Below are 13,187 nucleotides of genomic sequence, written 5' to 3' on the forward strand. Positions count from 1 at the left end.
AGTGGCGATTAGATTCCGGTACACACTCCAGGAAAGACTCACACTATAGGCACAGCTTGGCGTGGTCGAGAATAAATGCTTTGAAAATCCCAAATATGGAAATCCGACCTATTAATGCGTCACACCTTATCTTACAGCAGCGTGCAACCCTGTTTCGTTGGTCTAGTCTAGGAGGAGAATGGTTGATGTGGATTAAAAAGCTATTTTATTTGCGTTAAATTTTTTTTCCCTGTCCGAAAAACAGTTAAAAATTTATCGAACTTAAAAATTATCAGCTTTCTAGAAATAGAATCAGAAAACGTAGGTCGCTGATATTTCTAGAATCGGTCAAATTTTTTTAGGATCGTAATGATTTTTTTTATTTTGGAAGATGCACAGCTGTTTATTGTGATAGATGTATTAAAGACTCAGATATATTTCTTTGATATCTGTATACGACTTCATAATAATACCAAAACAGTTTTAAAGATTTCTTAATTGCTATCTAGTTTAATAAAGTGATTAAATTTCCAAGGTAGTATTTAATACTTCATTTTTAAATAAGTGAAAATAAATGAGCAAGGACTTGGAAAAAAACTATCGAGTTTCTTAAGAAACTAAAAATATATCGTTTCCTTCAATGTTTTGTGTGAAATGACATAGTAGAATTAAATTTTTTTTATATTTATGCAAAGAATTTTTTTATATTCATCAAAATATTTCGATCATATTTTATAGATATAATTAAATGGACAAATTACATATTAATCATTGTATCAACTACAAAGGTAATATTGTATTCACAATGTATGTTAATTTTCAATTCATTACTAAATACTTATAAGAATGAATGTTCTAAATAACTTTCAGATAATATGGTGAAGGGATTTCAAAATGAATATATAATAATATAGATTTTACTATTGCATACTATTATTCAATTAACATTATAAAGTAGACCTAAAAATTTAATAACTGCTGCGTTTTTTCACTAATTATTGAATTTTTATTCACAAATTACAGAATAATTATGAACAATTTAGTAAAATGGCTAGCGTTGTTGGCTTATTACTAAACAATTGTGCGACTTATTTTTAGTTTCTTCCATTTCTGAAAGAAGTACCAAGTAATTTTTTTAGTCAATTAGTTTGTTATTAGTTAATTAGTTTCTATTTAATTAGTTTGCTTAAATTTAGTTCAAATTTTAGTGGGTTTTATAATGAAAATACCTTTGAAACGAAAAATTAAATCAGAAAAGGATTTCATTTTCATTTACATTGAACTGTAAGAAAACAGGTTTTGATATCGGGAAATTTCAAATTCTCAATTACAGCGTCAAATATGGTATTTTTGGTTATTTCATATGTATGGATATTTTTGGATATATTTTTTTAATATTTTAGAATACGCATGGTGTATCTCAAGATTACTGTAAAACAAGGGAGAAATGTTAAACTTACAATGGAATCAAATTGAATATTGAATAATACGCAATTGTATTTTCGTTCCTTATAACGATTTTCTTCAAAATATTTAAATATTATTTCAATAAGCTTTTACATAATATTACAATTAATACTGAACTAAAATATCTATGCCTATATACATTGTAATGTTTTGACAAGTGATGCAAATTGTATATAAATATCTGCATTTCTAATGTTCATTAGCAATAGATTCTAGGCTGGCTACTCTCAGTATTTGGAAGGAATTAATAACATTTTTCACAACCTGCAACATTAGTTTATGTATATTTATTTACACTTCACACAGAGGCAAGCTAAAACTGCCACCAAATTTTACTGTATTACAGCATTTGGCTAATCCATGGCTTAAATTATATAAATTATACAAAAGGAATAATGGGACCTCAATGTATCAAATTCTAATACTATTTATAAATAATTGTGGGAAGAAATTCTGTATTTTTTTCATTCTGAATTCTGCAACATCAAGATAATGTTCATTCGATTCAAAGTTTGCGTAATAAATGCTATTTTAATGAGTAATTATAAATAAAAATAAGACATGAAGACTTAATGAGAGATAGGAAATCCATTTTCTTGAGAAAAAAATGGAATAAGATTAAGCAAAGTGAAACCTAAATTAAAACTCAAGGAATACGCTAAAACTTTTAATTTACTTTAAAATCTTGTATATACATGTTTAACATGACATCCAATATAAAAAAATGCAACTGCGAGGTTTTATTTCAAAACAATAGAAATAAGTAGATAAATTATAGGCTATCATTCCTTTCCTTCCGTCAAGAACCAATTATATAATAATATAGTAATGATAAAATAAACTTCTATAGACAAAAGTTCAATATTTAGTTTTAGTAAACACAAATTTATCAACTAATGTCATCTACATTAATATTTTAGTAGCATCAAAACAATCAGGAGGTTATTGACATGTTATTTATATCTAGAATTTTTAACTGCTTTGCTTTTCAATAAAAAAAATTTTATATAACAATTTATATATCATATTTAACATATCATATTTAATAAAAAAAACATTATATGCAAATTACTTTTATTGGACCCTAATTTTATTTTCGTATTTGTTCAGAAAAGATATTTTTATTTCAGCTCCTTGTTAAAAAAGAAAAGACAATTTTACAGTTTTTCAACTTTATCTTCGCACTCAATTGCTCTTCTGAAAACAAATTCTGGCGATGAGGATTTTTTCATCTATTAATGTTGATGGAATTAGCTGTAACAATATTGGGAGTGCATCCAATGTTTTTTTTTCTTTCTTTTTCTTTAAAATCACGTTTGCAGCCATTGCTAAAGATATAAAAACGTTTTAAGACCTGCTTTTACAAGCGCTGTGGAGAGCAACTTGGCGACAGAGCTGGTTCACCAAGAATGCCAAGTGGTGCTTGATCCAGGACTGATCTAAGAATCCTGAAATTTTATATCTATTTATCGAGTTTCATACCATTTATCGCAGAGAACTTTTGTATTTGTCCGTAAAAATTTCAGAAACAACTTGAAAGACAGTATAAGCACCCCCCCTCGAAAAAAACGAAGTTTTTTATTGAAAATATTTTAGTTTTCCTTACGTTTTTTTCCTTGTGAACAAACCTTTAAAATCTATTGATATTTCCCGGTCGAGAATGGCACTACAAATTCACAAAATCTGAGATAACTGTACATTTTTCTAAGATTATTTTTTAATTCTACGTTATACTACTTTTTATACCAAGCTATACAATCAACATTATATTGCTTTCTGTTTCTCATTTAAAAATTTTAAATAAATTATAATATTATTAATGTTGATTTGTCCCGCAATGTTTTTGAAAGACGCAAATTTTTAAACTTTCTTGCCATTTGCACGAGTTTTGAACGACAAAATTCTTGCAAGTTTTATGATAAGTTTCTTACCAGCTGCAGCATAACGAGAAGAAAAATATATTTATTAGAAAGGCTTTTGAATGACTCTCAATGGAGTTCCGAGAGGGCTTTCTGCAGAACAAACAACATAAATATATTCTTTTCTTTAGTGCCATTTTAAAGAGCGATTTTAATTTTCAGTTGGAACAAGTAGTAAATTCTAAAAACATTAAGCCAGTGGAAATAAAAATTGAATTTTTTAAGATCAAATCATCAATTCGCTGAATGTTTATTTGCAAAAAAGTTCACCTAATTATTATTCATTACATAATTACTAGAGAAAAATTTGCACGAAAAAGATAAGAATTAGTTCAAGCAGAAGCTAGACGTATTTAAAGTAATAAATTTTTATTATTTAAATTATATTACTTTTATTATTTACAATGAAAAAAGAGGGTTTAGATGGCTTCCATGCTTTTGTAGCTCTATGACATGCCCGTAAAGTCATTCATTCCATGATAAAACATTATAAAGAGGACTTATGTCACGCATCCTCGGTCTCTTCCCAGACTGGTCAAATTGTTCACCCACCCGTTCATTGACCACAGACATTGATGATTAACTAACACTGTAAACTGTAGGTAAACACGGTCTGGAAACCGTTTTTTCCGAACCACCTGTGGGTCAATATATTAAAAAGATTATAAAAACATGAGACTGGAATTGGCATTTTTCCATTCAATTATAATTCATAATTTATTATTACTCGTATATACAAAGTGCGTCGATTGGTTTCTGGGACTGATTTAACTATACTAAAAATTTGAATATTCTATTCCTTTTTATCGTGTTTCTCAGTGACCTCCATTTGCCACTTTAAACTTCAGAATTTATTTGTGAAATTACAGATTCTACTTATAAAGTAGAGGTGAATTTTTGTTTTGTATTTTCAACACATCATAATTCTCAAAGTCACAAATTGTCCTAATTCAATTCAATTTTATTGCCATTTCAACAACTTTTAAAGAAAAGATTCTTGCAAGTTTTACGTCAATTTCCTTGAGAGCTAAAACGTGAATCGGAGAATATATTTATAAGACATGCTTCTGAAATTTTAACAATAGAGTCCCGAGAGATTTTTCTTTAAAGCGAATAACATGAGGACATTTCTTTTCTTTGACATCATTTTCAAGAGAGATTTAAGTCATCGGTTGAAATAAATAGCAAATGTGTGAATGTTTCTAAAAACGCCTAGCCAGTGAGAGACCATCGGGAAAAAAAAAGCTTTTCGAATAAATCATCTATTACTACAATTCCTATTTGCAGAAGAGTTATATTCAACTAATTATTGTTTAGTTTATAATTCCTACTGAAAAACAAATCTATGAAAAAGATAAAAATTCATTCAAGTGGTTGCGGTTGGAGTTGCACGGTATAATTTACTAATTGAAGATGTGAAGAGAACAGGATAATGAAAATGGCAGTTGAAAATGAAAACTGGATCATAATTATAATAAAGCTTTTATTCAGTAGTATTTGTAGTGCTCAAGGTACGAAATTAAAATTATATTTTATCCATAAGACTTTCTAAGTGAAATAATAAATTTTGCATAATAATATCAAAAAGGAAAGGCCATGGGAGATAAATCCCACATGACTAGTCTAATCAAAAAACCAAATTAAAAAGTGATTGAATTGTTCTCAACACACAGTTAGGAGCATGGGAAGAGATTCATGATTCGCGATTTATCAAAAGATAAAATAGCCAAAAACAAAACCAACCCCCGTAATCAATATTAAAGTAATTTGGCTATAGCTAACTAAAAAGGATCATGAGAATTTGTGTAATCTTGTAACTGAAACATTTTTGTGGTAAGAGAAATAAAGAATAAATAGTTAAAAACAGATTTTGATGTTCTATTTTGTCGCGGCAAAGAATTAATGAGTTTTACATTTGTATTGAAGAAATTGTTAGCAGTTACATTGATTGTTAAGAAAAGAATAAAATATTTATATTTGCTTTTTATGAAATGTAATAAAAATCAGTAATCTGTTTAATTTACTTACAATTCAATTAAGAATGATTAAAAAAATAAATTTAAGAAGTTAAAAAATTTTAGAAGCTAGGAAATATGTAAATGCCTTTTATGGCATCACACCCTCGTTTCTTACCATTCTTATGACGTGTGAATGACGTGAGACTATCTTTTTTCCCTCAATTTCTTCGCTTTTATTCATTTTCATGGAATTAATTTTTAAATTTAAGTTTTTGCGATTCGATTTTTTGAGGATATATAATCTATTTAAAAGGCAATTTTATTTAAAGTAGTATTTGTTAATTTTAAGCAATTCGGGGAGACATAACGAAATAGAGATATTACCGATACAACAAAGGAGAAACTAAGGAAGATATACTATACTAAATAGATTAAAACAAAGCTTTAAGCAGTTATGCTATTCTCAATGAATTCTGGAGAAACAAAAACATAACAAATTCAACAAAAAGTAGAATTTTCAATACTAACATTAAATTTGTCCAACTCGAAGGATCTGAGAAATGCCACTGTAATAAAAATAACATGAAAAAACTTCAAGCATTTATTAACAACAGTTTAAGAAGAATCTTTCGCATCAAGTGGTGCCATAATAATTGTAAAGCAGAAATCCTTAGAAAAGCAAAAATGTAACGGACTGAACTGGATCACGATCATAATCTACGTAAACCAGAAGAGTTTAAAGAAAAACAAGTTTTTGATCGGAACCCTCAAAGCAATGGAAAAAAAGATAAAGATTTAAAAATATTTGGTGTAGGACAATTGTAAATGAATTGAAGACAGTAGGAAATAGAGTAAGATGGTAAACTACGATAGAAACCCTATGCTCCATTTCGGAGTGAAGAAAAATTTGATTGTGTATATAAAATAGTAGAATAAACTTTGATTTGAATTTACATTTTGACTTTTTGTTTTAAATTTTATTTTCAATTTTGAGCCTAGGAAATTTTATGTTTTCTTTTCTTTCATGTTGCGCTTACGCATTTAATACAGAAGAAAAATTAAAAGAATAAATAAATGAAAACTAAATAAGGATAATACCTTTTCGATTTGATTTTCATTTTTTGGTATCTAAACACGTATTGTATTTTGGACTTTGTACTATATTAGAAATATTTTATTTTTAGGGTATGAGATGAGTTAATGAGCTAGCGCAGAACTACATGAATAGTTCTGAGGACCCTCTTCTTGCGGGAGATAGTGAGAAGTGTACATAATTCAAAATATAATTTATGTAAGGCAACATTAATTTTTGAGTTATTTGTTCAAAGTTAAAGATATTTTATTGCATTATAAAATTAATATTTGATAAAAAATATTTTCTGGGATAATATTCTTTTTGAAAATATAACGTCTAATAATGAAGAATGTATCATACTTAGTTTAAATTTCTAATTTAATTGGCGTAATTAAGTTGTAAAGTTGAACTTTTTGAAAAAAATGAACCACAATTCACTTCATTATTTAGATTTATTTGCTATTTGCTCGTTAGTTCTTTCTTCAAGACACTGGAATAGCGATATGAGCAATCGAAATTATCTAAATTTCAAGCATTCACGAGCATTGATAAGCAATAAAAAATAATTGGTCACAGCCTTTAATGTAATTAAAATATACTATTAAAACAATTAGTGTGATGTTTCTGAAAGATATTTGCTTAAAAGTTTCAACAGTTTAACGTTGTCATTTTAGTTTCATAGTTATTTGTTCGAAATGTAAATTTTCGTATTCAAGTCAATTTGGTTTTTTCAGTTTTATTTTATTTTTAACGCATTGGCATTTTAACTTTTAATTGATTTCTTGATATCGATTCTTTTTTGATTAACTGCCCCAGAGAAAATGATACCCGATTTCGGCTTGCGCTGCAAAGATGGCTGTTTAGTATTTCAGGCATATGCTGGAAGGTCGTCCGTTTACCATTTGCACCACACCGACCATATGAGAAGGCCGATAAACTTCCAGAAATAACATCGCAACCTTAGAAACAGCTTCCCACATTGACTTCCAGGCAATGACAAACAACCAGAAAGGTAGCAAGGAATTTGTTGGAATTGATTTAAATTTTTTTTAATATCAATTAATCATTATATCAATATTAAAATCTATTTTATTATTTTTACACGACGCACCTTTTCTGGATTATAGTGCTTTTAAAAAAATTCGTTTTTGCGCTTTTTCCCGCCCTTTTTATTGATTTATAAGTCGTTTCTGAAGTTTTTTCAGAATTTTTCCGAATTGTGAACGAATTTAGAATGTGTCACCTAAGACTATTGCTACTTGACGTAGCTTGCTTACTCGAAATAGATTAGAAAGAACAGTTGCTAACTTAAACAAATCCACGTTTCAACAACCGCTCAGGGATAGAGATACCCACATTGCGTCACTTGCAGGTATCCCATTGATAATATCATTGATAAATATCTCTAATGTTGCTTTCTATCTTTCAATATAGCTTCCATAAGGAATAAAGTATTAAAAAATATGCAAAATATTTCCTACTTGTAAAAAGCAGCCGTGTCCTGTTCGCGGAAGGCAAATATTCCGTTTTGCACTTCGAATCAGAATTAGTTAATGATCAGTTCTCTTATTATAAAATGTGTATAAATATATTAATGATAAAAAATGAATAGATATAAACTCACAGCCGTATCTTCTCCACAAAAAGAAAACAAAATAGCTTTTTTTTAAAAAAAAAAAGAGAGAGAGACTGTTACTATTCGCGATCGCCACGAACTATAGGGGGCGTTGTTGTATGAGACTAATACCTGCGATTTCTATATGAATAATCATTCAGTTACTCTAGAGACGTCGTTAATGTAGCACGTAGCATTGCAACGTTCCTTCTTTATTGTGGCTAATTAAATTTAAAAAAGAAAAATGCTTGATATTCTTTCTTATGCAAACGAAAACAAAATGNGCGCCGAATCCAATCAATTAAAAATGAAAACTGTTGCCAGCGCGAGAAAAGAAATACCATCGGTTTTATTGATACATACGTACGTATTAGCGTTTTATATAATATAGATAGATGATATTACTCAATCTGAGATAAATAACAAAAGAATGAGTTTAAAACTTCAAATTGTTTATTGTTTTTAAAATCTTTTTTACCCTCCATCATTTTATTTTATATTCTTAGTTAAAAGGTAAAAAAATATTTTCTAAATACTTAAAACTAAATGAATTCCGAAAAAATAACAAATTGAGTTTTGGAGATTACGCACTTCGTCATATTTAAAAAGAAAACAAAACCACAAGCTATAATAAAAATTTTAAAATAGAAAGCAATTTTTTTGAAATTTACACATTACTGTTACTAAATGTATTTCCATGGACTATATTTTTGCTTAATATTTCAATTAGATATATTAATGCATAATAACTTTAAATTAAACATTATTTCTGCTTAGTTAAAATTTTCTATATGGCACATTCTATAACTAATATAAATGTAGAAAAAAAAGCAAAAGAACAAGCTTAATGGCAGATAGTTAAGAGTTTTTAATACTGTTATTTTCAAAATATCTTATTTTAAATTCCTTAATTAATTCCTAAAAAGGTTTTTAAGGAAGGGAATTTTTTTTCTAGTCCATTTATTAAAGTTACTGAATCTATTTTATGAAGTATTTTGTTACAAAATTATATAAAAAATATTAATGCATAATGAATTTCCATTAAACATGATCACAGCTAGTTTTTATAAAAAAAATTTACTTTTTAAAAAAAGTTAAAGAATACGCACGTCGCCAAGCTGAAATTGAAAATGACACAAGCTTCAAGTACAGAAAGAAATTTTTTCGCAGCATGAACTCTTTTTAATGCAGTTGAATATTTTCTATGTCCAGGAAATTGTTTACTTCGATTAACATATTAGCAAAATGTTGTTAAAAAACTTTTTAAAGACTATATTTTACAAAAACAATTTTTATTATTTTTTTAGAAAAAATATTAAATAGGAAAAATCAACTATGTATGCCAAGCTAAAATTTAACGAAACGCCAGCTTTTAATCTCAATTGCCATTTCTTTACTCCTTCTACAAGGAAAACGCTTTTTGAAGAGTGCAAATGTTGACTGATATTGGATCAGAATTTTAGAACATTGAGCATACTCAATAAAATAAAGAAATCGCTCAACGCAAAACAGTGCCTCTTCTATTACGTTAAAATTGTTACTTTTTTTCAAATCTTTTATATCCAATTATTTTAAAAAGCTGATTAGAAAATACTCTTTTATTTTGGTATTAATAGACCAACTTTTGTTTTGAACGCAAAGTTGTGAGCCAAAAAAGTACAAAGAAATTCGTCCCTAGACGAAATATTTTCTATTCCGCCTGCTTGTCAAAAATGTTAGAGACGCCAGAAAAAAACAGAAAAAAAGAACAGAAAAAAAAAATAAATAAAAATGGTGACTAGAGGAATACTTTTACTAATTTGAGGAAGAGATTACTACACTTTTTCCCAACCCTGCTCTCTAGATCTCTGATTATAACTTAAAAATATTGATATGATAGCAATCATAGAATAATTTTTTTTAAACATTTATTGATATTATTATCGAGTGAAATTAATTAATCACGATTAAAGTTTTATTCATTTTAGATTTTTTTAAATTAAAATTTGTCTTTAACATTAATTTTTAACGTTATGAAAAATAAAGAGACAAACAGAAAAATTGTTTTCGAAGAATATTGTTTTGAAATTTTAATCTGATATTTCTTAAACTGTAAGCAGTTAAAAAAATTTTGTTGCGATAAATTTTATGCTAATTGCTATTTTCTGTTCATTGAATCAATGCATAGTTTTGTTAACATTAGTCTTGTTATATGATAATCCAGACAGAAAATTCCTTACCATTGGAATGGGAAAAGATTTTAGCGGCATCTGAGAAGGAAAAAAAAATCAGTAATCATAATTAAAAAAGAATCAAAATTAATTAAAAAAATCATTTAAAAATCAACAGACTGGCATTGAAGACTATTAAAAATACAAAATATTTGATATTTCTTCGGTTCTTACACTTTATGGTTAGTATAACGTCTTTGGCTGTCATTGTCTTTGATTTGCAAGTTAAACACATTTCTGTGGGCAAGTAAGTAAATTGTGAAAACGATCAAGGGAAAAATTAATCAAACAATTGCAAAAACGTTGATAAAATTGAATTCACGGTCCAAATTCAACATCTTCTGATAAATATTCAAATATTGCACAATTTTACCTTATTTATATTAACTTTGCCTTCGGGAATGTCTTCTCGGGCAGAATTTTGTAGGCAATTTTAAGCTAACTTCCTGACTAGCTACAGACTTCAAATTTGACACATAGTTCTAAATAGGATGACAATGCGTGAAAATGAAGAGAAAGAAGACTTACAAAGTAAAATAGAATTCAAAATAACGAAAAATTAATATTTTATCGATCTTTTGTTGTGGATTCGATTATTTCAAATTAATGTCACATATCAGTTGAAAAGTTTTGCGTACAGTGAGTAAGAAAATTGAGATTTTGGAAGTGAGTACAAAAGTAAGAATATGGGAAGTATGAGCGCGCTCGTGCGTGCGTTTTAATATGTATTAAATATAATTACTGTCACACGCAGAAATTGTCACACAGCTGGTCAGTGTGCCATAAAAATTTTTATGTGCGGCCGAACTGTCGTGCCATCTAGTTAATGCATTACAATTTGTCCCCATGCAGACGTCTGTAATGGCACTAATTGATCATGAACAACCAGATGCTAATGATGAATTTGAGGAAAATGGAGATATTAACAAAATTTTATGCCAGACTAAAGACAATATTGTTAATGTAAATGAAGAGTTGAAAGCAGAGGAATTCTCATGGTGTTATCTCTTTCTATATGGCAAAAATGGCTTGAATGAAGAACGTCCTGTGAGAATAGTGCCACTGGATTATTTCCAGCAGCTAATTCTAGGCTCAGATAACCGTTTTCAAAGAACAGATGATTTATTTTATACACTGTCAATGTTTGAGTATCTACGAGTGCAGTCGACGATCAATGTATGTGGCAAAGCTGTACGAGGATAAGAAGATGTCGTCGAAGATCTTCACTTACATTTAAAGAATCTTAGAGAATCCGCATCATATTGGCGAACAGCTCACAATGAATTAATTGCATTTTTTCGATGCCTGGTCCTGCAACTTGGTTTAATACTTTGAGCTTTAATGATTTGCATTGGTTGGATATTCGCAAAGCCCTATTAATTGCAGATGGCAGACTCGATGAAGATACCAGCCAATTAAATATTGATGTGCAACGTTTCATTGAATTGTATCTCGTTGTGTTAAACGCATTTTTCTCGTCGTGTCAATGCATTTATGAAACTGATTAAAGAAAATGATAATCTGCTTGTTGGAAAAGTGGTTGAATATATATATATATATATATGGCTCTTGAATATATATATATATATATATATATATATATATATATACATATATAGAACTTCTTTCCCTTTNAAAAAACCGGTATATAAAATATATAATCCTTTCATCAGCCCACAATATTATATCCGTAAAACAGGGAGCTTTCTGATATTGTATGATTAAAGCCAAAGCAAAACATATTAATACAATAGTGTGAGGAGCACTCAAAGAATTTTTTTATAAAAATTACAACAAATATAATAGAACACAAAAAGTAAAAATAAGTAAAAATAACATGTAAAAACAGAAAATAAAATAAAATAAAAAGAAAAAACAGTAAAATTGAACTATAAAGCGAGTAGCGAAATCAGATCAACTTACATGGACGGAAATTTTTAACTTTAACTGTTGAAACTTATTGTTTTTCTTAACTTTCTTCGTGTTTTCTTCTTTCAATTTTTATTTTCGTATTTTATATGAAATTTTATTACTTTAGTTGGGTATCCATTGTTTTTTATCAAATTTTGAAAGAGTTTATCGATTTTTATTTTGAAGAGTTTCCGGTTTTTTAAATTTATTCAAAAAACAAATCGATAAACTCTTTCAAAATTTGATAAAAAACAATGGATACCCAACTAAAGTAATAAAATTTCATATAAAATCATTGAATTAATCGTATATTTTTGTGGATATATTTACTAAACATTTTTTTTCGTTGATTTTTATAATTTTCCCATGTGCAAATCCATTTCAGGTAAATGCATTGCCAAAATTATTTACTAAATAATTTCTATGTTAATTTGTATAATTTTTTGATGTGCAAATCCATTTCGGGCAAATCCGTGGTTAGAATTATTTACTAAAAATTCCTTTACTAAATAATTTCCTTTGTTAATCTACACAGTTTTTCCAAGTGCAAATCCATTCCGGGCAAATCCGTGGGTAAAATTGATTGCTAAAAATTTCTTTATTAATTTATACAGTTTTTACATGTGCAAATCCATGTCGGGAAAATCCATGGCTAAAATTATCTACTAAAAATTTTTTTTCTTTGTTAATATTTCCATGTGCAAATCCATTTCGGGCAAATCCGTGTTAAAATTATCTATCAAATTTTTTTTTCTTTGATAATTTAAATAATTTTTCTGTGTGCTAATCCATATCATGAAAAACCGCGGCTACAATTATTTGCATAACAGGCTATTTATGTTTCTCTTTTCTATTTTATATGTTTTCTTAAAAACATCTATCTTCTAAAACTATTTATGATCAATTTCTAAAATTATCCAGTATAATATTACCTTGCGCACATACATTTCGGGCCCATCCTTGGTAACTAACAAATCAAAGCTCAGAATAACAAATCACTTCAGCAGTGCAGTAAAAACGACACTTTAAAACTCTTGTTACACTCAAGTTACG

The 13,187-nt window shown here is 28.1% G+C and overlaps 1 protein-coding gene across 2 annotated transcripts in view; it reads right to left on the reverse strand.

Annotated features, from left to right (window-relative positions):
* LOC122269296 (uncharacterized) overlaps nt 1-13,187 on the reverse strand; it is a 19,437-nt gene continuing 6,250 nt past the window's right edge. Inside the window, exons 4-5 of one of the 2 annotated variants that reach the window (XM_071183314.1) lie at nt 10,233-10,262; nt 1-167 (exon numbers count right to left, since the gene is read on the reverse strand). In XM_071183314.1, the coding sequence (XP_071039415.1) occupies nt 132-167; nt 10,233-10,262 (66 nt within the window). In that variant the 3' untranslated portion in view covers nt 1-131. Of the gene's footprint in view, nt 168-10,146; nt 10,263-13,187 lie in introns of those variants that run through there. The other variant, XM_071183313.1, reaches the window with a different exon arrangement.

Source organism: Parasteatoda tepidariorum, chromosome 7 (assembly GCF_043381705.1).
Source record: "Parasteatoda tepidariorum isolate YZ-2023 chromosome 7, CAS_Ptep_4.0, whole genome shotgun sequence".
Classification (NCBI taxonomy): domain Eukaryota; kingdom Metazoa; phylum Arthropoda; class Arachnida; order Araneae; family Theridiidae; genus Parasteatoda; species Parasteatoda tepidariorum.